Source organism: Bos indicus x Bos taurus, chromosome X, assembly GCF_003369695.1.
Source record: "Bos indicus x Bos taurus breed Angus x Brahman F1 hybrid chromosome X, Bos_hybrid_MaternalHap_v2.0, whole genome shotgun sequence".
NCBI classification, from domain to species: Eukaryota; Metazoa; Chordata; class Mammalia; order Artiodactyla; family Bovidae; genus Bos; species Bos indicus x Bos taurus.
The window spans coordinates 16,726,022-16,750,216 of NC_040105.1; the positions used below are offsets into that span (position 1 = coordinate 16,726,022).

The 24,195-nt window shown below is 38.2% G+C and overlaps 1 protein-coding gene across 8 annotated transcripts in view; it reads right to left on the bottom strand.

The window, feature by feature from the left end:
* Window positions 1–24,195, bottom strand: part of ADGRG2 (adhesion G protein-coupled receptor G2) — a 127,714-nt gene that overhangs the window by 27,711 nt on the left and 75,808 nt on the right. For 6 of the 8 annotated variants that reach the window (XM_027534230.1, XM_027534227.1, XM_027534229.1 and 3 more), the window contains 11 exons: window positions 17,334–17,369; window positions 14,785–14,832; window positions 14,665–14,688; window positions 13,187–13,225; window positions 10,922–10,963; window positions 7,498–7,551; window positions 4,234–4,289; window positions 3,115–3,170; window positions 2,211–2,253; window positions 1,709–1,746; window positions 5–99 (listed from right to left, as the gene is read on the bottom strand). In XM_027534230.1, the coding sequence (XP_027390031.1) occupies window positions 5–99; window positions 1,709–1,746; window positions 2,211–2,253; window positions 3,115–3,170; window positions 4,234–4,289; window positions 7,498–7,551; window positions 10,922–10,963; window positions 13,187–13,225; window positions 14,665–14,688; window positions 14,785–14,832; window positions 17,334–17,369 (531 nt within the window). The remainder of the gene's footprint in view (window positions 1–4; window positions 100–1,708; window positions 1,747–2,210; window positions 2,254–3,114; window positions 3,171–4,233; window positions 4,290–7,497; window positions 7,552–10,921; window positions 10,964–13,186; window positions 13,226–14,664; window positions 14,689–14,784; window positions 14,833–17,333; window positions 17,370–24,195) is intronic. The other 2 variants (XM_027534231.1, XM_027534232.1) reach the window with 2 other exon arrangements.

A 24,195-nucleotide genomic window follows, 5' to 3' on the forward strand; every position in this document is an offset into this window, starting at 1 on the left:
TTACCCATGGGTCGAATCTTTACTGTTTGGAAAGCAACCATCACAGCACATATGTTCATTGTCTTATTCAATTTTATGGTGAATGTACAATTTACTGTGCTGTAAAGAGAAATATATATAACCAGAGCATTACTCAACTGGAAACCTACCTACATATTTGTAGCTCTTTTTCAAACAGTGGGGAAAGGGGACACTGACACTGTTAACTTGCAATGTCACCCCAATAAGCTTGTAAACACCCACCTACCTTGGGTGGAACTTTACCCCAAAGATTTCCTATGACAGAGCATTTAGAGAGGTTTACATTCACAGAGAATGCAAACCAGAGACCCTCTGACCATACACAGCTGCTGATTCGTTTTGCCTACCTGCATAATGAACATGTGGGGGTGGAAACCTGGTTACGAAGACAAGTATCCTGACACCTACAGTCTGAGCGGTGGCGGCTTGCCTGGTTTCTGGAGGCCAATGGGTTTTCAACATGAGAGCCCTTTGACATCCCAGCCTAGACAAATATCAGGGTCTCTTAAATCCAAAACCACTCTGGCAGTTCCATTTAGGTCATCAGATAACTAGGAATTTAAGACATTCTGTTTCTTTTTTCACTTTTGTCTTGGTTTTAGTTCAGTTCAGTCACTCAGTTGTGTCTGACTCTTTGCGACCCCATGAACTGCAGCATGCCGAACAAAATATTAATGTTGCAAATAATGAGAAGTGAAATAACTAAATACATATGGTGGGTAGGGATCCAATCTACAGCTTCATGGGAAACTTGTCATTATTTGTACCAGTGAATCATTAGATGAGCAGAAACTGTTATTTTCTAGGACTTTTACTAGAATGGAATGCTCAAGATTCAGGTGGTCAGACTACTGACCTAAAAGCTGTTCTTGTTGGCTTATGCAGCTAGGACAGCCAGTGAACAACATTTCAAATGATGTGCAACCTCAAATAGCTGTCAGGCAATCTGTGATTCAACCTTGCACGAACTTTTTAATTTCTTATTCTTTCCGATCTTTTCCTTCCTCCTCTCTCCTTTCCCCAAGCTCCATAATTTTTTCAAAATTGAAATGAGTGTCTCTTTTTTTAAATATATATTTTTATTTATTTATGTGGCTGTGCTGAGTCTTAGTTGTGGCATTCAGAATCTTCGATCTTCATTGTGGCACGTGGGATCTTTAGCGGCAGCATGCAAACTCTTGGCTGCGGCACGTGGGATCTATTAGTTCTGACTAATTAGATTCCCAGGGATCTAATAGTTCCCTGACCAGGGATTGAACCCAGGCCCCCTGCATTGGGAACACATAGACTTAGCTATTGGACCACCAGGGAAGTCCCTCACCAAGCTCCATATTATGTTCCTTCTTCTCTGTGTGGCCTTCACCCTGACTAGACCACTGGGAGCCATTTGTTGGTCCTATTGGTGGCCTGTGGGGCTAAGGGCAGTGATGAGCCTCAGCTTCATAGAACCAGAGGTAAATGGTTCAACACCTCCCACACCCCTCTGAGCTTCATAAAGAAATGAGAAGATGGATATCACTGTGATATGTGTTTGGAAAAATAAAAAATTATATATCCAAACTATCACTAATGTGTATTTATTCTAGAGGAATACCTTTGAATTTGTACCCTAAGACTCCTCATACTTTATTTCTCATGAGTAGAGAAATAATGATCTTTAATAAAAAAGGTATGAAAAATGACTGACCTTTGGGACTCTGCTGCATCACACTCTGTAAAATAAGTCTGAAACAAAAGAAAAAATGTATTAATGTTAGTTTGATAATTGAAAATATCAGGCAAGATGACCCAGGATTTATCACAGCATCACAGAATCTTAGAACGACAACAACTCCTAGGAATGATCTAATTCTCATTCCTACCAGATTAATGACATATGATCAAAGCTATTCAGGCTCTACTTGGATACCTCTAGTGTCAGGAAACTCTCTACCACACAAGGGAGCACATTCTCCTGAAGCCCCGGTTTAAGAAACTTGGTTTTACTTAAAGGAAAATCTATCCCTGTGTAACATCCATCCATTGAGCCTAGTTTTGATTTTTGGAGCAATATAACTTGCCCATTCATTCTTTTACACAGCAGATTTGGGGGTAATTTGAAGACCTATCTCCTCAGGAATACAGAACTCCAGGCTCTCCCCCAAATAATAACAATAATTATAAACAAGTACAGGATGTACTATGATTACCTCACTTAAGGTTTCCAGAGTTTTGTTGAGTTCTGATTGTCTGCTAATAAAATGAGAAATTGACATGAAGGCGATCATTGATGATGTTAAGTTCAAAACAAGTTAGAATTTTAGCAATTACATGAAGCATATGGTATTTATTGCTTGCAGTGTTCACTTTGAAGAAATACTGGGTACAGTAAGAGATTCCTATGTGGGTAAAATTAATTAATATGACAAGGGAAACAAACCAGAAAGACGCTGTATTGGTTCCAGCCAATGGCAAGATATAAATTATGGTTAAACAATCTTATTACTTATTAGGCGACTGCAACTCCCAGGCAGCTGCCTCTGGCAAAGGGCCAGAGGAAGTGCTGGCCCAAGGCAAAACTTCTGAGACTGGCTAGTCACTCACCCTGGGGGCCCTCTGTCTCTGATTTTTCCTCCTTCTCTCCAACTGACACCCTCCTCCACCCTCCAGCACTCTCCAGCCATGGTCCCCACACTCCACAACCTCAGACCGCCCTGCCACTTTACTTTTTACTCCATAAATGCCCCAAGTTGCTGGCCTTTGGAGAGGTAGATCTGAGACTTGTTCTCCTCATGTGGCTACGTTAGGAAAAAGCCCTCTCTTTGCTGTAAGTCTTGGCTTCTCAGTTTTTTAGCTTGTTGCACAGTGGGCAAAACGAAATCTGGTTTAGTGAAGATCTTACATAATTCAGTAGCATCAAAGAGAACATCCTCATGGGGATATTAGTTGATAACAGGTTACTATGGTTAGTTTGTGAAGAACTCAAGGACCAATTCTTCATATCTCTGGGTCTGTCTCTATCCTATTCTTGGTTTCCAAAAGTAAAGATAGCTCAACAAGTATCTTTCCAGAGTTGATGTCTTAGGTTTTAAATCAAACTGCAAGATTACTCACTTCAATTCCCTTAGAGACAGGATTCCAGTTACCGTGCCATTAGCCATAACTTGATTCTGTTAGAAGCACAACATCGTTAAGAATATAGCAATCATTGTTTTGTTTTATAACACTTTCTAACAAGAAGTTGTTCTTTAGTTTTGTTGGGCACCTAAAGACCTACACCCCAAAGACTGTGATTCCTAACTACATGGAATATTGTCTAGCAAAAGAGTGAATATATATTGGCTGAGTCAGTCTTTGTTTTTATGTTTTCTTTAAAAAATATTCTGAATCAGCAAGTCTGACGTGCTAATTTCTATCTTTTGTTATTTCAAGAATTCCCCCCAAAAGAATACTATTAAAGCTCTCTGTGTGAATGTAAAAAGGGATACTTGGTAACAACCATCACTGCATTTCTAGCACCTAGCTCATTGCCTGGCACATAGTAGGTGCTCAGGAAATATTCATGGAATTAACAAACCATATTTGGCTGGGATCTTCTGAACCAATCTGGGCTTCTGAACCAGGTGGTTCAGATGGTAATGAATCTTCCTGCAGTGTAGGAGACACAGGTTCAATCCCTGGGTGGGGAAGATCTCTTGGAGAGGAAATGGCAGTCCACTCCAGTATTCTTGCCTGAGAAGTTCCATGGACAGAGGATCCTGGGGGGCTACCCTTCATGGGATCCCACAGAGTCAGACAGGACTGAGTGACTAATACTTTCACTTTTCACTTTCTGAACCAATCTAGGTTATGGGAAGGCTGATACTACTTGTCTGAGTCCCAGATGGGAGTGAACAGGATCAGATTGAGACTATTTTTAGAATCAAGGTATTTCCTATTGCTAGGAGTTTCTAATATAATTTAAAATTCTGACTGGCAATAGAACTATATCATATAAACACTCATATTCAGCAGCAAACCCAGTGAAAACTAAAACATAATTTTTAACAAAACTCCATGATTATCATGAAATCAAGCTCTCTTGACAAAGCTAGTGTTTCAACAACACATACTTTATTTAAATTTGGTCATAAAAGTAAATATGCAAAATATTATAAATAATTTGAACCTTAAATCTTTGAATATCTGAGAATTCAATTTTTAAATTGCAATTAAAAAATCTTTAAAACCTACCTGGGTAATATTGCTTTCTTCGTCATATTGAAACATGATCTCACCTCTAAAAAAGGCTAAAAATAAAATTTCAAAAAGAAATCTGAGACTTGCATCCTTAAGAGTTTGAGGATTAATATGACACAGGAAAAGATCATCATATTACTTTATAACGAAGTCTTTGTTATTCACATTTACTCTCTTTTCTGTCAGAAAGTTATTCAATGATTATCAATCAGTACAATTTTCAGAAAATATCAACTCTACATTTTATGTGGCAATGCAGAAAAAGAAAAAGCTTATCTGCTTGTCAAGAAATTTTATCCCTACCTGTTTCTCATCAAGACTGTTTTCTGTCAAGATGTTAACTAGGGGAACTGTGGCTCTAATGCTGAAAATCTTTTTAAGCTGTTATAGTTGCAGTTATAGGACACAGGGAAGGGAGAGAAAAAGTATTTCTCAGCAGTTAAGCTACCTTATGGAAGTCTATTTATTCCTTGCCATTTGCAGTTTTTGTTGTTGTTTTAAAATGCAGTTACCAAATGCACTGTCTTTTCTAGGAACACAGTTGAGATTTTGCTTTGAAACCTGAATAGAATGCAGAGCAAATCCTTTCTTCAGTTGAACAACTTGTGACTTTCATCCCAGAAAAGCCAGAAAACTCTGTTTTGTAAACACCTGCTTTAAGAAATACTGAACTCAATTTCAGAACTCAAAGCATTTCCTGCAGGGTATACTCAGAGGGGCTTTGGCTCCATGTGGAAACTAATAAAACAGAGACTCCTTAACAGAAGTACACTGTGTGCACTTCATAATCTAGAGACAAAAAACTGGCCTCCTGAGCAGAAAGGCAAGGATATCGTATAAACTAGAGCAGGGCTCAACCAACTTTTCTGTAAGAGATCAGAAAATAAATATTTGAAGTTTTTGTGGGCTATATGTTCTCTGTTCAAACTATACAACTTTGTGGTTATAGTGTAAGAGCAGCCAGTCAGTATATAAATGAATGGCATGGCTGGGTTCCAACGAAACTTTATTTACAAAAACATGTGACAGGCTATTATTTGAACTATGTGCAGTAGTTTGCCAACTCCTGAGCTAGAGGGTGGAAGGCCTCCCAATCTCATCTTTCATTGCACTCCAAAATACAACTGATTCCCATAGCCAAGGACCCAGCAGTCCACTTCCACTTAAAATGGCTGACAATGCCATTAGACCAGCGAACATGATTTACCTTTTCCAGCCACCTTTCTACTGAGAACCCCAAATTCTGCATATTGATACTGAAATTTAAATCAATACTCTACATAATTATTAAAAGCAAAGATAATCAGTTGCTGTTGTTTAGTTGCTCAGTTGTGTCTGACTTTTGTGACCCCCATGGACTGCAGCCCACCAGACTCCTCTGTCCACGGGATTTCCCAGGCAAGAATACTGGAGCAAGTTGCCATTTCCTTCTTCAGGGGATCTTCCTGACCCAGGGATCAAACTCACATCTCCTGCATTGGCAGGCTGATTCTTCACCACTGAGCCACCAGGGAAGCCCAAAGATAATTTATAAATGCATAGAACTGCTTGTCCATTTTTGCTAAAATCTTAGCTTTTAAAAACTTATTTAGCAACTGTATGTGTGCTGACACACAATTTTTCTCCCTTGCCTCTCCATTCTCCAAGTTCATCCTTCGGTCTCATTGAGCACATGTTCAGTTTCATGAATGTGCTGGGCATACAATGGTAGCAGAGCAGCCAGGAAGCCACTACCTTTTGACCCTCAGCCTGACTCTACCTGGTCAGATCCCAGTTTTCTCACCAGCCTCCATTTCCCTTAATAAATCCAGATTGGAATCTGTAAGAAGTGAAGGTTTCTGGCAGGATATTGTGGAATTTCTGGTGCCAAAAGAGTTGCTCCCCTGAAAAGGTTGTTTTCACCAGACACTAAAACAAATGGTCAATTCAGTAGCTTAACTGGGGAAAACATTACTCCAACTAGCTTCCCGGCATCTGTTATTCAAGATGACCAGGATTTTTTTTTTTAACTAAATGTTCAACTTTGAAACAGTTATCAAACATCATGTAGACATAACATTAAGCTAGACATTAGTCACCAGTCCAAAACATAAATGAAGCATGAAAATAATGAAATTATGGAGTATCCAGTGAAGAGAGGGGTACAAGGGGCGGGAGGTGAGGAGAGAAGAGAGTTACACAATATATGGAAGTGAAATGTATCCAAAACGTTCTTTTTTCTTTAATCAAAGTCAGCTAATATTTTCCTGCTATATTCAACGTGGAGAATACTACTAGCAGAAAGCTCACGTAAGTAAACTTTACATTCACACAAATAGAAAGTGTTTGTGGAACATTTTTTCAATGGAAAGTTTGCTTGTTTTCTCAAATGTCCAACCTTAACGTATGTTACTTGAAATTGTTTCCTATGTTTTTCAAACAAAGTATTAAACTGTTAAAAGGAACAGAATAAAATGAAAGTATTCCCATAATTATTGGCTTTTTTATATCATTGGAGCCACACTAAAACTTTTAACATTATAAAATACTCTGTTACCTTCCTCTTCTCTCTTCCCGTGATCCAGTTCTGACCTGTCACACCATGTTTTTCTGTTTTTCACATCTGCTTTCATTGATTTTAATAAGGAAGGGAGGCCAGAGAGCCAAACCAACGTGAGAAAAGTGGTTGCTTCACTCCTTCTGGCCCATGGCAGAAGGGAAAATATTCCCATTTCAAAAATAGCATGTTCTCAAGAGGTTTCCATTTTAATTTTTAAAAACAGTGGACAGTCTTAGTGATGGCAAAATACACTATGGGCACTCCTGCAATTAGCGTCCAATTAAACGAGGTGTATGTGAGATTTTCAACATTCTAGTAAAGCAGTTTGTTTTATTTTTAGCAAAAGACAACATCCTGTTTCTAAGTTATAATACTGAAGGTCCTATAGAAAAGCTTGAGGACTTTATATACAAGAAATGGCTTTCAATAATTAAATCCATTATTAATTATGTTCATGAATTAACTCTAAGGATATTAGCTATGGTGAAAAATATTTGCTGCAGAGTTTCATGTTCTCATATTAAAGGAGTTAACCCATTATCTCACTTTCAATCATATCTAAAATTTGCTTTGGTTTTCATTTGAGACTCTGGGTAGCCAGGTGTGATGAAAAGAGATAAATCAGAGGGTCCCACATCATATACTTAACAGCTGGAAAACAAACCGTTTCTCTGTGGAGCTAATTTATTTGGTCATGTGTAATGTACACAAGAACTAACCTGAGTTATTGCAAATAGATGACAAATTGCAGATATTTCTCTGGGGTTTGACACCTGCAAAGAAAACACAACCCAGCGGGTTAAACATGTTAACACCTGCACTTAAATACAACATTAAGAGAATTCACAAATTCAGGCATTGAACATGTACCCAAAATACTATATGTTGGATATAACTGGCTATGATTAATTCCACAAAAACTAAAGGAATGAGTTTTCATTTCTTAGTAGTTAAGCTATGGAAGTGGACTCACACCATTCTTTAGTGTGTCAGTATCCGATCCCCTACTCCTCCCGAAAATTTCTTTGTCCCATTCCCAATTAATCCCTTTTCTGCCCAATAAAGAAGGAACAGCATGAATACAACTGAGTATAGAGACTTTAAATGAAGTAGCCCTTCCTTACTCATAGATCCTCTTTCCTTTCCTGAGAGTCCATGAACACTCTAATGCTGGTCTTAGCTCCTTATGTAAACATATGTATTAAATAACATCAATGTGTAATATCTTTTCACAGGGGCAAAACCTGTAAAAGTCAAAAAATATTGGCTGAACATCTCCCACCTTCTATAGGCTTTGGGAGGTTCCAGATACAGACCCTGCCCTCAAGGAGCTTACAATCTAGTGAGGGATACTGGCCAGTAAATAAAAAGCGATAAGTTCAGCTGCTCAGTCGTGTTTGCCTCTTTGCAACCCCATGGACTGCAGCACACCAGGCCTCCCTGTCCATCACCAATTCTTGGAGCTTGCTCAAACTCATGTCCATCAAGTCAGTGATGCCATCCAACCATCTCATCCTCTGTTGTCCCCTTCTCCTCCCGCCTTCAATCTTTCCCAGCATCAGGGTCTTTTCCAGTGAGTCACTTCTTCGCATCAGGGGGCCAAAGTACTGGAGTTTCAGTTTCAGCATCAGTCTTTCCAATGAATATTCAGGACTGATTTCCTTTAGGACAGACTGGTTTGATCTCCTTGCAGTTCAAGGGACTCTCAAGAGTCTTCTCCAATACCACAGTTCAAAAACATCAATTATTTGGAGCTCGGCTTTCTTTATAGTCCAACTCTCACATCCATGCATGACTTCTGGAAAAAACATAGCTTTGACTAGATGGATCTTTGTTGGCAAAGTAATGTCTTTGCTTTTTAGGTTGCTGTCTAGGTTGGTCATAGCTTTTCTTCCAATGAGCAAGTGTCTTTTAATTTCACGGCTGCAGTCACCATCTGCAGTGATTTTGGAGCCCAAGAAAATGAAGTCTGCCACTGTTTCCATTGTTTCCCCATCTATTTGCCATGAAGTGAATGGACCGGATGCCATGATCTGAGTTTTCTGAATGTTAAGTTTTAAGCCAGCTTTTTCACTCTCCTCTTTCTCTTTCATCAAGAGGCTCTTTAGTTCTTCACTTCATAAGGGTGGTGTCATCTGCATATCTGAGGTTATTGATATTTCTCCTGGCAATCTCGATTCCAGCTTGTGCTTCATCCAGCATGGCATTTCACATGATGTTATAAAAAGTTATAGTGAAGGCAAAATGGAGTGATGGCCAGTACAACAGATGACATAGGCATACAAAGGAGGCAGAGATGAGTAGGAGGAGAAATAAGCCATGTTAGAACAAAAAACTTCACAAATATTAACCTAAGAAATACCTTCTCCTTTGGTGAAAAGAGAGGTACATCTTTTCTTTGATTTCAAAAGAGCTCAAAATTTACTCCACTGAGAATCTTTCCTTCATTAATTTCACCCTTTTGGCGAATTATCAAAAATCTATAACAAAAGTGAGGGACAAATGTTGATTGTGTATTAGCAGACTGCTGAGGGGAAAAGGTTGTCATATTAAGAAATATTTTGCTGTCCTTATTAGGTCTGGTTTGGTCAAAATTATGTATGCAATGTCTGGTTGCTATTTTATTTCTACTGCACTTTATGAGTGCTTAATTCTTTCCCAAGAGAACTAGTTTGGATATAAACTAAAATTATATTTTGAGTTAGTACATGTGATGTGGTTCCTGCCAGAATGATTTAGTTGACATTTGGTGTGTAGGCATCATGTTTCAGCTAAGGGTTTTGATTCTGTGAGCAAACAATTTAGATGGTGAAAGGTACCTGACATGTAGATTTCTATACTGGTCCAGCAATATTACCCACACCAAAATAGAAAGATTTCATTTAAAATATACTTACTTATGGATATAACTCATTGAAAACATATACTATGCAAATACTATAGAATATACGGATGGTGGGTTGTAATGGTTTATATGTTCTTTACAACCATTGGTCTATTGCTCACTAAGCTTTTCATTCTATCATCTCTCCTGTTTCTCTAAATTTTTAGTAGTACCTTCATTTCCAGTGATATATGTCTTCTGCTGTTCATGCATACTGAGAATTTTCTTTCCAATTGCTAGGGCTGTTATCCATAATTTCCCCCAAGGATATGGCCACAGGTCAGCATTTAAATCATGAGTGAGAAAACTTTGGCTGTAATGGGTTAAATAGTAAATATTTGGGGCTTTGTGTGTCTAAAATATTTTTTGTCTCTGTTGCAGCTACTTTACTATTCATTGTGGCAGGAAAGTAGCCATAGACAATGTATATAAACAAATGCACATGGTGGTGTTCCAATAAAACTGTATTTACATGGTGGGTCATATTTGGCCCACAGGCCATAGTTTGCCAAACCCTGCTTTGGATCAATTGGAAGCCTTTGTTAAGCAAATCATGAATCCTTAATCTTATAATAGGTACTTAAAAGTACATTCCTTTTTGGATTTAAATAATTTCTGAGGTTCACTCCTCTAAGAATCTTTCCCTCATAAACTGCATACCACTGATAATCATTAGCAGCAGTCCTCCTATCTCCCATGCCTTTTAACCATGTTGGAAACACTTGTGTAATCATTGCCTTTATTCGCTCATATGTTCATATAGTTATGTTTGTTTCTCTTGTCTTTCCCCATAGACTAGGAGATTCTAGAGAGTGGGAATTGTGTCTAATTATTATTATATAATAATAACTTTTATTCCCTGGTGGCTCAGACAGTAAAGAATCCTCCTGCAATGCGGGAGACCTGGGTTCGATCCCTGGGTTGGGAAGGTCCCCTGGAGAAGGGCATGGCAACCCACTCCAGTATTCTTGCTTGGAGAATTCCATGGACAGAGGAGCCTGGCGGGCTACAGTCTATGGGGTCGCAAAGAGTTGGACACAACTGAGCAGCTAAGCACAGCACACAACACAGTACATTATTATATAACTCCAAACACTTAGTACAATTTAAGGTACCCAGTGCATAAACATCTATTCATTATGTACAGATTTCATTTTTAAAAGACAGGAAAAAGGTAAAAGAAAATATAAACACCCACCACTATTTATTTAACTTTAGGTATAAGAAAAGAAAGTCTACATATTGATAATAAGTCATACCTGATGCATTGAAGGTTTTTACTATAGTGATTTTAGTTTTTTCTGCAAAGAAGCAATTTAAACATTAGAGCAGAATTGTTACTTATTTTTTAAAAACAATTTACCATGAGTATCATTTCAGTGAACTATTAAGAAAATCATACTGTTGACACCTTCAAGACACTATTGGTCATCTCAGCAGCAGGATGAATGAGCTTTACGTACTCAGATCATTGGCAGAGGGTGGGTCTGGATTTGGACTGCTGTTTCCCCAGTTGGATCACATCTGTTACACACCCCACTGCTTGCATAATTCTACCACAGTTTCCATGTGCTGCTGCTAGACAAATTAATGTGGATTTACACATCAGATATGCAGAATTAAGTCATTATAAGGATCTTCATGTGATAGGTTTTAAAGAGAGGGCAATTCAGAATGAACATTAATGTAAACAGTAAACACAAGATCGAAAATATTGCTATAATACTCTAATATCACGAAGTATCCCGCTATTTTCTTAAGACATTAATATAATAATAATGTAATATTACTGCAGATAAAATTATCCTCAGAGAAGTAGAGAGTATCCAACTACAGTCATACAATAAGCTCATAGCAGAACCAGGAGAGAACTGTTCAAAGTCTTGATTCACAGGCAAATATTAACATACTCTGAGGAAGCAAACCTTAGAAATACCCTCCTAACACACTCTGGGGACAGAGCCCATGGCTTGGTTTCCAGTGAAGAGAGAATCAGGCTCATAATTCCTTACTGTAAGGATGATGTAAGAGACTGTGTTCAGGGCACAGATTTGCTAAGAAGGTCTGTCTCCTAGGGTTAGTGGCAAGTTCTGAAGAAAACATCAAGGTCAGATCTTGGAGGAGCACTTAATGATGATGGCATTCTGAGTTTCAGAAATCTCATTTCTATATGTTATTGACGAGTTTCTGTTTCAGTATGTGAAAGAGCCATGGGCAATGATTGGTGGTAATCATAAAGGCTGACAGCCTTTTGCATTAAGAATCCTTTAAATATATGGTTTGTTCCAATACATTGCTTTCCAGAGTAAATAAAACACAACTGTGAAATGAACTCCTGGTTCTAGTGAAAAAAGAAAGTGCTTTTAGGGAAGAAAGTTCTTTAGCCTTACAAATAAAAAATGCAAAATGGAACCTATGGAATTGAGAGGAAGATATAATAATATGATATAGTCTCAGCTCTGGGCAAAGGTACAGTTACAAAGACATTCTCATCCATTGCTGGAAGGAATGTTGTTGGGTACAACTTTTCTAGAAGGTAATTGCATAGTAGGTGTCAAGGGCCTTAAAATATTCATAATGCTGATCTAAATAAGTCTAATCCTTGAAGAGCATTCTACAGAAATTAGGGAGGAATGCAAAGATATTGGCACAAGGATGTTCACTGCAACAATTTCTTTCTTTTTTTCCCCAAGGTTTTTATGATTTTATTTATTTTTTAATATAAATTTATTTTAATTTGAAAAGTAAAAACAAATTTAATGTTCATATACAGTACAAGATGGAATATTATTAAGTCACTAATAGTTACGGATGCTGAATGAACAGGGGCTCTGTGACAATCTAGAAGGGTGAAGGGGAGAGGGAGATGGGAGGGAGGTTCAAGAGGGAGGGGACATGGGTGTACCTATGGCTGATGCTTGTTGATGTTTGACAGAAAACCACAAAATTCTATAAAGCAATTATCCTTCAATTAAAAAAGTAAATGAAGTGGCAAAAATAAATAAATAAAATCAACTGAAGCAAAAAAGTAGTAATGGATGCTGGAAAATACTTATAGCTTAGTATGAAGTCAAAAGGGCAAGATATAAAAATTTATGTAAACTATGACAATTTTGTTATACACATATACATACTATATATATATATGATAGTGAATGGAAATATACCAAATTATTATCAGTAATAGTCTTAGGAAAGTAATATTAAAAATGATTATAATTTTCCTCTTTGCATTTTTCTATATTCCTCATTTTTATGAGTTAAGATGAATTACTACTATAATCAGAAAAATAATAAATGTTATTTTAAATAGAATGCTATTGCTGTAAGAGTTTGGAAGCTCAGAAGTGTGGTGACACCAGAACTATACAGTTTGAGCTCAAAGTAAAATGAGTAATAAGTCAACAGTTGGAGTCATAGGAAATGGGCAAGGAGATAACTTTTACTAACCCAGAGGAACACAGTGAGAAACTCAAGAAGCCACAGAAGACAAGTTATTATATTCAGAAATAATTTGACATTACCTGTTTTGTTCAAAGTAGATAACACGCTTGAAGTAGCATCTGAAACAAAATAATAAAAATTAGCACAATTTATTGGCATGATTAACAAATACATGCATCTTCATAGGTTCCTTAAACATTTCACTTTCCCTCAAATCCTGGAGAAGTTAAGAGAGTTTTGCAAAAGCCAATTGGCACTAGCAAATGTATTTGCTGCCCACCCCCTTACCACACTATCACTCCCCAACTCCCACAGACAATGCCTGAGAAGCATTCATTTAAAAATGTGTTTCCTGAACACATGTTATGTGCCTAAAACACAGCAACACTCCTATAATTATTAGATTTAAATAAACTCATTCATGTTGTTTAATATTTTGTCCCCTTTTTTCTCTATCATAATGAAAGTCCCTAAGGGATACAGTTAGTATCCCTTCTACAGTTAGTACTAACTTTAATACATAGCCCTATAGATGCTTAATGCATTTGTACCTAATGGTATCCTCTTATAAAGCAATCTTTAAGGAATTCTAATTTAAATTCGGAGATCTTGAACATGGTATTTAACCAACTTTTAAGGTAATCTCATTTTGATCTTGTTTTACTTAAAATTTACCCTATTGGTATTTCTTTAAATGAAAATCCTTCTAGAATTTATTATTCTGGATGAAACTTTAAGGGGGAAAAAAAGGTATGTATTATATTATCACACTTTTAAAAAACCCCACATAAATGGGATCTAAAAACTACTGCCAAAGTGATTTTAAAGATGTTCTTTCACTGTAAAAAAGTAATTGCACATAAAAATGATAATGTCTGGCCCTTTCCACTGGACCAAATGTGAATTTAAGACAGTTTTGATCAGCATGCATTGCATCTCTAATTGTTTAGCTCCTTAACCACCAACCACATGGTGAGATTTCATTTTAACTAAGAGATTGTGAAAAGTGTTGGGTTTTGACTTCAGTAAGATGGAAGCTGTCTACCCACAGAGGAAGGGAACAGAGTGTGCCGCCTTGCCCACCTCCCTCGAATACAGCCCAATTCTTTGCTCTTTTCCTGAAGCCAGAGTGTTGTTGTTGGTTTTTTTTTTTTTTGGTATTTGATACTATTTAAAAATTGATAAAATCTTCTGTAAAAGGCTGTCTTTGAACACTCTGTGCCTCTAAATCCAGGCTGAATCATATTAAAGTCACTGGATGTGCTTTTCCCATTTAAACAATCTGTCCTGTACAGTGTGTTGGCATGGTTCTGGAAAGTAAGGAAGGCTCTCAAAATGTGATCGATAGTTCTTTCCTTTCAGAGAATAGGGAGTGGCAGACACTGTTCTTCTTCCACGATAAACCAGAAAATCTAGGTTGCTCTCCAGGGTTGAGAGTCTGGGGGATTTTTTGTGTTCGTGTTTGTTATTTGAATAAGGAAACTTTCAACATCATTCATTACACATTCATTCATTATATTAAGGGTTCAATTTTTACTTGCTTTAGAAAACTTCTTACCATTTAGGCTTGTAGTTTCAACCTCTTTTATCCCAAAGAAAAAAGACAAGAAAAAGGTATAATTAAATCAAAGCTTAACAAGTTGGGGTAAATCTAGGTTAAATTTTTTCAAAATCTTGCCTGGAGTACCATTGGAGTAGGGGACAAAATCAACGAGAGATGATTCAGCTGCAGGAGAAAAAAAATTCCAATAAATACTCTGAAACAAATTTATTTACTGAATTTTAAGGAGTTAGAACTTTTGAGATATAATCACGAAAAGTAGACAACATGCTATCAGACCAATATCTAGTTAAACCTATAAGTCCCATAATCACTCAGTGAGTATACATTTTATCAGAAAAATCACAAAGAAAGGACCTAGGAGATGAAATAAATATAACTGTTTCATTTCACAGCCAACATGAGACTCATGACTGCAAAGCCTGCTGTGACCTACAGAATATTATGGAAATAAGTTTAGGGACCACAACAAAGTATTTTCAAATTTTTTCAGTCAGACAGTTCTAGACATGTTATACTTTAATAATTTGACACATAGGTTCTACTCTGTTTTATAATCACACCTGGTAACTCTACTCACAGTGAATTTAGGATTTTAAAAAACAACACTGCTATCACTCAATACTGTACTACCTAACACAATTTCCTGGTAAGTTATTTTAAAATACGGCTGCTATTAAGGCAATCAATAATCAGATTGTAAATTTCCTGTGGAATAACTCCACTTACACTAAGAGGTCAGTCTATTGCACACGCTTTGCATGTTTAAATATTAAAAATATCCAATAATTTGACCTCTCCATATATACAAGACAAATAAACAGTTTACAACTAAAACAAGCTTTGCAGTAGGGAGCCTGATATTCAGCTGGTAAGGACAACATCTGGGTGTGTCAAGGCACTTGGCTGGCCTGTCTGTTTTAGACCATTCATGCATTGGCTGAAACACACACACCCTGTCTGTCCTACATTACTGCTTCCAAATTTTGTCATTTACTACATTTTTTTTTAGTTCTTTCATTTATTTATTTAACTACATTTTTAAAACTTACCAAGTATATTTCTTGAGAAGCAAGGCAATTCTTGAGCAATAACATTCAAAGTGTGAATACAGAATCCTTTATTTTTGGGGCAGAACAATGTAATTTGGCCAAAGCTGGCTTTTAATGAATGACTATTCATTTTTCTGAATGGTGACACCACCCAAAGAGGCCTGCAGGCACAGCTGTCTGTCCATCCCTGGATGTGTGGTGGCTCTCCCCCTTGGGCCCCAAGATTGTGCCCAGCATCCATGTACATTTCCAAACCCCGACCTCATTCCATGCAAACAGGGCTTTGCAAAGATATCACTATGATTAAGTCTAAGAAGACTAATGCAGCACAAGAAAAATACAGTGGTTCATTTTATCCTACAAGTGTAACAAAGAAGGAGCAAACTAGCTTAGTAAAAAGAGCTTGGGCTTTGGAGATTTGCCGTCCTGGGTCTGAATCTTTGCCTGATGACTTAATAATAACAATCATTATTACTTGCTGAGGGTTTACTCTGTGCCAGGCAAATGTGTTATCTCATTTCATTTTCACAACTTCCCTATGAAGTAAGTACTGTTATTCTCCCCAATTTATAGATGAAGAAACTGATGCACAGTAAGGTGAAGGAACTTGTCCAAAGTCACACAGCTAGCAATGGAGATGGGAGGGTAGTGGCCAAATTCAAACCCGAGTAGTGTGGCTCCAGAGAATGAGCAAGTTTCATCCTGTCTGACCATCAGTTTCCTCATGTAGAACATGAATATAATGATCCCTATACTGTAAGACTGGAAGTAGAATGAGATGTCGGAAGACTCCTAGGCATGTAGTATGTGCATGAGCAGTAACAATGATTACTAATTTTATTTAAGTGAATGAATTAATAACAGTAGAAACTCATTTTCATGCAACTAAGGACAGAACATGAGTTGACTCACTCCTTATACAAAAAAAAAAAAAAAAGATTGTTCTGTAACAAAAGATTGTTATACATACGTTGCACAAAGAGAGAAATACAGGAGGAGGAGTCAGAGAAGCTACCTGCTGCCTCTTGAGGCAAAAGGCTGTGTGAAATTAAATAAGTTACTCAACTGTTACAGGCATCACTGTGTCATTAACTAAGGGATAGTAGTACCACTTTATCCCTGAGGTCCCATTACAGCCAGCAGTCTCAAATGTGGGTTCTGTTCCTGGTTCCTGCCAAGATGGGTCCCAGTTATAAACTTTTTAACTCATTTGCCTTCCCATTCTCATGAGTCCTAAGCCTTTTGAAAGATATTCATTTAGTGTGGTGCTAACGAAGTATATTTAAGAGAACATTTCAACACTTTATAGGAACATTCAGCATGTTTATGTTCTTGATACTCTTCAGGACACTTATGAACTAGAATACTAAAAAGAACACTGAAGAACATTAGTAGCTACCATGATGAAAATCCACAATTTAGTCTCCAGCTGTTTAACAATGTGGGGGGATAGGTATGCCTGTCCTGTTGTCTTTTGCTATTGATTTCTCAGGTGTAAGTTTAATGACAGAATTGAATTAAGCTTCATGCAAGAAAACAATTTTGCTGGGTCTGACACTGCATGGAGAACTTTATTCTTGAAATGCCCCCAAAGTCAAAAAATAACAATCTTACCAGATGGTGACAGCAAACTGGAATTGTAAGCATGTTCTGTTGATGGAAAAGGTGATTTAAAGTTAGTTTAGTTTGTAGATAAACAACAAGGACCTACTGTGTAACACAGGGAACAATATTCAATAGGATAACCTATAAAGAATTTGAAAAAGTATATATACATAGCTGAATCACTTTGCTGTATACCTGAAACAAAGCATTGACTGTGAATCAACTATACTTCAATGAAAAAAATTTTAAATCAACAAAATTGGTTTAGTTAGTGCATGAATTTGTACATTAACATCTTTAATGGGAGTGAATGTAAAATGAATTACAAATAGCTACCAAAAGAGGGCAGTATGATAATTTACTATTATTTTCAACAGTCTAATCAGTTCTATCAATTCTCCACAAAGACTTATCTCTGGTGTAGCAATTCTTCCAATTTAACTATTGACAGTGCCCTATATATTTGTTATATAATGGTCTAGTACATTTTAAACTAAAAATGATGACTAAGAACTTTGGTTGTTGGCTAATGTTCATTAGAATCTGTAAATGTGTATACCTGCATAAATTAAACTTCCCTTAACTGTATTTCTTTTTATACCTATTAGCACAGACTTTATACCTCTAATTAAACCACTCATTTATTCTGAGTTAACCTAGATCAGACACCTCTGGGTATAAAAACTACAAAAACTACTGTGTTATTTATTTTGGGAGGATGCTCAGATTCCTTAAAAGAAAAGTATTTCTATCTTTTCTCAATGAGAAACTTCAGAAAACACAGATAAACAAAAAGAAGAAAATTAAAACGACCTATAATTTCACCATCCAGAGATAATACATATAAATCTGCGGTGCTAGAGAAGACTCTTGCAAGTCCCTTGGACTGCAAGGAGATCAAACCAGTCAATCCTCAAGGAAATCAACCCTGAATATTCACTGGAAGGACTGATGCTAAAGCTGAAGCTCCAATACTTTGGCCACCTGATGCAAAGAGCTGACTCACAGGAAAAGACCCCGATGCTGGGAAAGATTGAGGGCAGGAGGAGACGGCAGTGACAGAGGATGAGATGGTTGGATGGTATCACTGACTCAGTGGACGTGAGTTTGAGCAAACTCTGGGAGATAGTGAAGGACAGGGAAGCCTGGTGTGCTACAGTTCATGGGGTCGCAAAGAGTCAAATACGACTGAGCAAAAATGTACAATAAGATCATGTCACAAATTTGTATTTGTTAACATGATTTTTCTCATAACACTATATCCTAAACATTGTGCTGTATCATTAAACAATTATCTCCAATATAATTTTGTGATGACTGCATTGCATTTCATTGATTGGATGTGCCACTAATTTATATAACAAACATCCTTTTATGGACATTTTAGGGTGTACAATTTGCCATGATTACAAAAATGCTGCACGAAATCCTCTTGGTAAATTTTTGCATACACACTCAGTTATTTCCTTCAGAAATTCCATGAATTTTGATTGCCAAGATGACCTACAGAAAACAAACCAATTTATACTGCCCTTTGCAGTACATGACTATTACTTTCCCAAACTCTAACCCACATAGGGGGTTATAAATTTTTAAACTGTTTTCAGTTACAAAGGTATGGTTATTTCCATAGTAGTATTTGATACACAATTAAAAAGAAAGAGTAAGTATACTAAAAACTAAAATTGCACAGTGAAGCATACCTGGTAACTTGTGGGAACCTATTTTCCTTAAATGGTGGTAGGGTACTGATTATTTTCTGGGATAAATAAAACCCAGTTCTGCTTGAAAGCACACTGAATGAATGTTCAAGTGGGTAGTGCAGAGTAGTTAGTGCCTTGATTCTCTAATTTAATTGGCACTGCCTCTTCTCAATCTGTCCTTCAATATATCCTTCATGCTACCTTAATATTCCACCAATCAAATGAGTCTATTGTGTTAACAAGATTTTAATTTTGAGAATGCTCCTGGGAGCACTAAGGGGAAATCAGTTATTCACAGCTTAGAATGAATCAATTCCAGTTGGCTGAAGTTTTATTATGTAGCCAAGATCTACCATCCTGAGCCATGTTGAAAATTTCTGGGAAGAATCAATATTCAGTATGGGCTACCTGAAAATGACACATTGGTTTAGGCAGGTGAGGTAGAGTGGGGGTGGGAACATGGCACAGACAGGGAACAGCACTGAGTTAAAGTTGAGATCAGGAAAAAGGGATGGAGAGTGATGCTGAAGGACAACACAGGATAATATTGCTTCCTTTTTAATTTCGTCCAGTGGCTTACCTGAGTCACCAATGGTTTCTACCTTCTCCATTGCAAAATCCTTTGATGAGAACTATGTACCTGATGGCACCCCACTCCAGTACTCTTGCCTGGAAAATCCCATGGACAGAGGAGCCTGGTAGGCTGCAGTCCACGTGGTTGTGGAGAGTTGGACACGACTGAGCGACTTCACTTTCATTTTTCACTTTCATGTATTGGAGAAGGAAATGGCAACCCACTCCAGTGTTCTTGCCTGGAGAATCCCAGGGACAGGGGAGCCTGGTGTGCTGCCATCTATGGGGTCGCACAGAGTCGGACACGACTGAAGCGACTTAGCAGCAGCAGCAGCATGTACCCACAGGGAAAGGGGCTGATTTGCATTTTACCTCTTTCTTAGATGCTAGAGGAAATGGACAACTCAGGGGTAACAGGAGAGCCAGAGTAGAGAAGGGAACTTTACTGGGCCATCTCTGGGTAGACAAGTTTGGTAGGCATGGACTCACAATCAAGAAAAACCTAATCAAAACATATGATTAGGTTTTTCTTGATTGTGAGTCCATGCCTACCAAACTTGTCTACCCAGAGATAGATCAAAGGCTAGACCAGCCCAGCCTCCAGGGCTCCCAGCAGAGACCTACATTGATGAATGGAGGGAATCCAGTAAATAAAAGCTAGAGATTTTTAAATTGTTATTGTCCACTTTTTTCCTTTGGCTTTTTTTTTCCCCTTCTAATGGCCCAATTATCAATGACTAACATTTTATTCACTTTTTCTGTCTCTCATTATAATGCTCCACATCACTCCTCCTGGTTCAACATAGAGATGTCCCCATAGGCCTTCCACTTTCCTGAGTATCAGCCTCTGTTTCTCTTGGGCTCTCTCCCAACTCACTTCCCATTTGTTACTAGCAAAGAGGTGGTCGGCATTTCCAGTGAGTCATATATTTGAGTTCCATGCCACTCTTAGGAGACAAAACATTTCCATTGTTAAAAAGATTCACAAGCAAGGAAAGGAAAAACACTTAAATTTTTCAGACTTGCCTTTGGAAACTTACAAAAAGCAAATTTCAAAGCATTATTCATTTATTGAAGTGTTGATTTAAGTCCATAAATAAAATTATTGTGATCTGTCTATAAAATCTACTCAATATGACTCCCTAGTGATTTTTTAAAAACAAAGTCCATATATTCCAGTTATGATGAACAGGAGTTTGGCATGGCTAAGGTTTGAATGGAAGTCAAATGGAGGAACTGGCAACTCAAGACACTGCCCCCGTCCTCTCCTCCGTGGAGTTTCTTTCCCTACGTCACCTCCTTGGCACATTCTTTCAAAGTTATTGCCACCATTTCCTCAAATCCAATCCCACATGGCCAAGTGTAGTCTGAGCACTGCCATGTGAACACCTTACTCTCATTGCCCCTCTAACCCATCTAAGAATTAGTCCCTCATCACCCCACAGCATTTTCATACCTTATCATTCTTGAATTTGATAGACTGCTGGAAATTAACAGGGAATGGACAATTTTGACTCCACATTGGATCTGTTTGACTGTAACCTTTGCTTTTCATTGCTTTTGTTAATATAATCATACATAATGGCCTGCCTCAGGGAACCCTCCTCTTCTTCCTCACTGTTAAAGTTCCTTTGTTCAGCTATCAGGGAGACAATCTGACCCTGCCCACCTGGGAATGGCTTCAGAAAAGAAATTAATATATACCCTATTTTTCAAGATAAATGGCCTTTTTCCTTCACCTCCCCCAACTCTGTTCTATAAAAGAACCTGGCATCCAGACCCCATAAAATGGTTATTTTGAGACATTAGTCTGCCATCTTCTCAGTATGCTGTCTTGCCAAATAGTTGTTATTCCTCGCTTCAACACCTGTCTGTAGACTTAGTGGCCTGTTGTGCAGCTAGCAGAGTGAGCTTGACTTGGTAATACCAGCTGAACAATTTAAGCTGGAAACTTTAGTACGTTAGTTTCCTGCTGCTGCTGTAACAAATTACCATGAATTTAGTGGTTTAAGACAATGCAAATTCATTATGTTAGAGTTCTGCAGGTCAGAAGTTCACCTGGTCTGGTCAGTCTTGCCAGACTAAAATCAGGGTGTCAACAGCCTGCATTCCTTTCTAGAGACTGAGGGAAAATATGTGTTCTCCTTATTTGGATAAATAGCAGTGTCTTGCAGTTGGAGCACCCAGGTCCTCATTTTCTTGCTGGCTCTAAGAAACTTCAATTCTAAAAACCACCCACATTTCTTGGCTCATGCTCCACTCCTGAATCTTCAAAGCTAGCTACAGTGGATGGGGTGGGGAAGTCCTTCTCATGTAGCATCCCTCTGAATCACTCTTCTGCCTCTCTCTTCCACTTTTAAGAATGCAAGTGACTAGATTGGGCCCACCCAGGCTATCCAGGATCATCTCTCCATCCGATAGTCCTGATCTTTAGTCTTTAGTCATGTCTGAAAAATCCCTTAAAGGCTGCATATTTAAGGTTACAGGTATTAGGAGGGGACATCTTTGGGGAGTCATTATTTTTCCTTTTGACTCAAAAATTCAATTTTTTAAACTTACAGAGAATGAGTTGCAAGGAACCACACTTTGTGAAGAAAAAGTCCCACAGGGCTAAAGTGAAGGGCCCAGAACCCTAGAGTTAGTTTCAGCAACATAGCTGAGTTTACAAACCAAAGTCTCACTCCTGACTCCTCCCATTCTCCACCTCCCACCCCAAGATCCAGTCATCCATCCCGTGTATTCTTCTCACCATAGCAGCGAGCTTTTGCAAGGATTAAAGAGAAATGATGTGTATGATGGTAGTGACAGTGAACACTGACTGATGCTTCCTGTGTGCCAGGCTTGACACATGAAGGGCTTCATACATATTTTATTATTTAATCAGCCAACAACTGTATGAAATACGTGGATTCCTTAGAATCAGTCCTTTTTAGTGTTTGAGAAACTAAGGCTGGGCAAGGTTCTGTGAATTGTTCCAGGGCTCCCTCAGAATTCTCTGTAGAGATGGGGGTTGAACCCCAGCAGTCTGATTTCAGAGGCTACCCTCTATTCTGCTTCCCATGATAAACTCTGCAGACCGTAAGTTTAGTATATAAATGTGGAGTATTATTACTAATATTCCCTAATTTCTCTCTCATCTCTTTCTTCCCATGCACACTGCCCACTTCTAAACCCAGATCTTGATCGCCTCAGACTTAAGTGAAATATTAGGAGTGGAATCTTCTCAACTGGAAAGGATCCTAACGTTCTTCACATTTGACTTCTCCCACAGTTCAGTGAGCCAGCCACCGAATGCATACCACTGGCCACAATTCCAATTGAGCTCCGTTGTTTTATCTTGCTCACATGATGGGACTCACAATGAAGTTTTTGAAAGTTTGACTTTCCAACATTTAAAAATCAGATTTCAAATAAAATTCCAAAATTTTACCCTTCTAAAATTGGAAGTTTCAGATGACCTCTGTCAGCTCTCTAGCCCTTGAAACCATGCTCTGGCAGGAAGCCGATGGATACGGCTCTCTCCTCTTTCTATCTTAAAAGTGTATTCACTGACTCCACCATTTACTTAGCACTTGGGTGTATACCACTGGGCACTGTTATTAATATTTAACTTTTTCCCTGTATGTCTTGTTTTCCCAACTAAATGCTACTGCTTGATGCTTTATTATCTTCAGTAATCCAGTGCAGGGCTTTGTATGTGATAGATGTTCAAAATATGTTTGGATTGCCTGACATCATTAAGGAGTCTCTATCAAAAATATCAATAACCTCAGATATGCAGATGACACCACCCTTATGGCAGAAAGTGAAGAGGAACTAAAAAGCCTCTTGATGAAAGTCAAAGTGGAGAGTGAAAAAGTTGGCTTAAAGCTCAACATTCAGAAAACGAAGATCATGGCATCTGATCATGGCATCCCACCACTTCATGGGAAATAGATGGGCAAACAGTGGAAACAGTGTCAGACTTTATTTTGGGGGTGCTCCAAAATCACTGCAGATGGTGACTGCAGCCATGAAATTAAAAGACGCTTACTCCTTGGAAGGAAAGTTAGGACCAACCTAGATAGCATATTCAAAAGCAAAGACATTACTTTGCCAACAAAGGTTCGTCTAGTCAGGGCTATGGTTTTTCCTGTGGTCATGTATGGATGTGAGAGTTGGACTGTGAAGAAGGCTGAGCGCCAAAGAATTGATGATTTTGAACAGTGGTGTTGGAGAAGACTCTTGAGAGTCCCTTGGACTGCAAGGAGATCCAACCAGTCCATTCTGAAGGAGATCAGCCCTGGGATTTCTTTGGAAGGAATGATGCTAAAGCTGAAACTCCAGTACTTTGGCCACCTCATGCGAAGAGCTGACTCATTGGAAAAGACTCTGATGCTGGGAGGGATTGGGGGCAGGAGGAGAAGGGGACGCCAGAGGATGAGATGGCTGGATGGCATCACTGACTCGATGGACATGAGTCTGAGTGAACTCCGGGAGTCGGTGATGGACAGGGAGGCCTGGCGTGCTGCGATTCATGGGGTCACAAAGAGTCAGACACGACTGAGCGACTGATCTGATCTGATCAGAAAAACATGACTGGTAGTTCAAGAGCA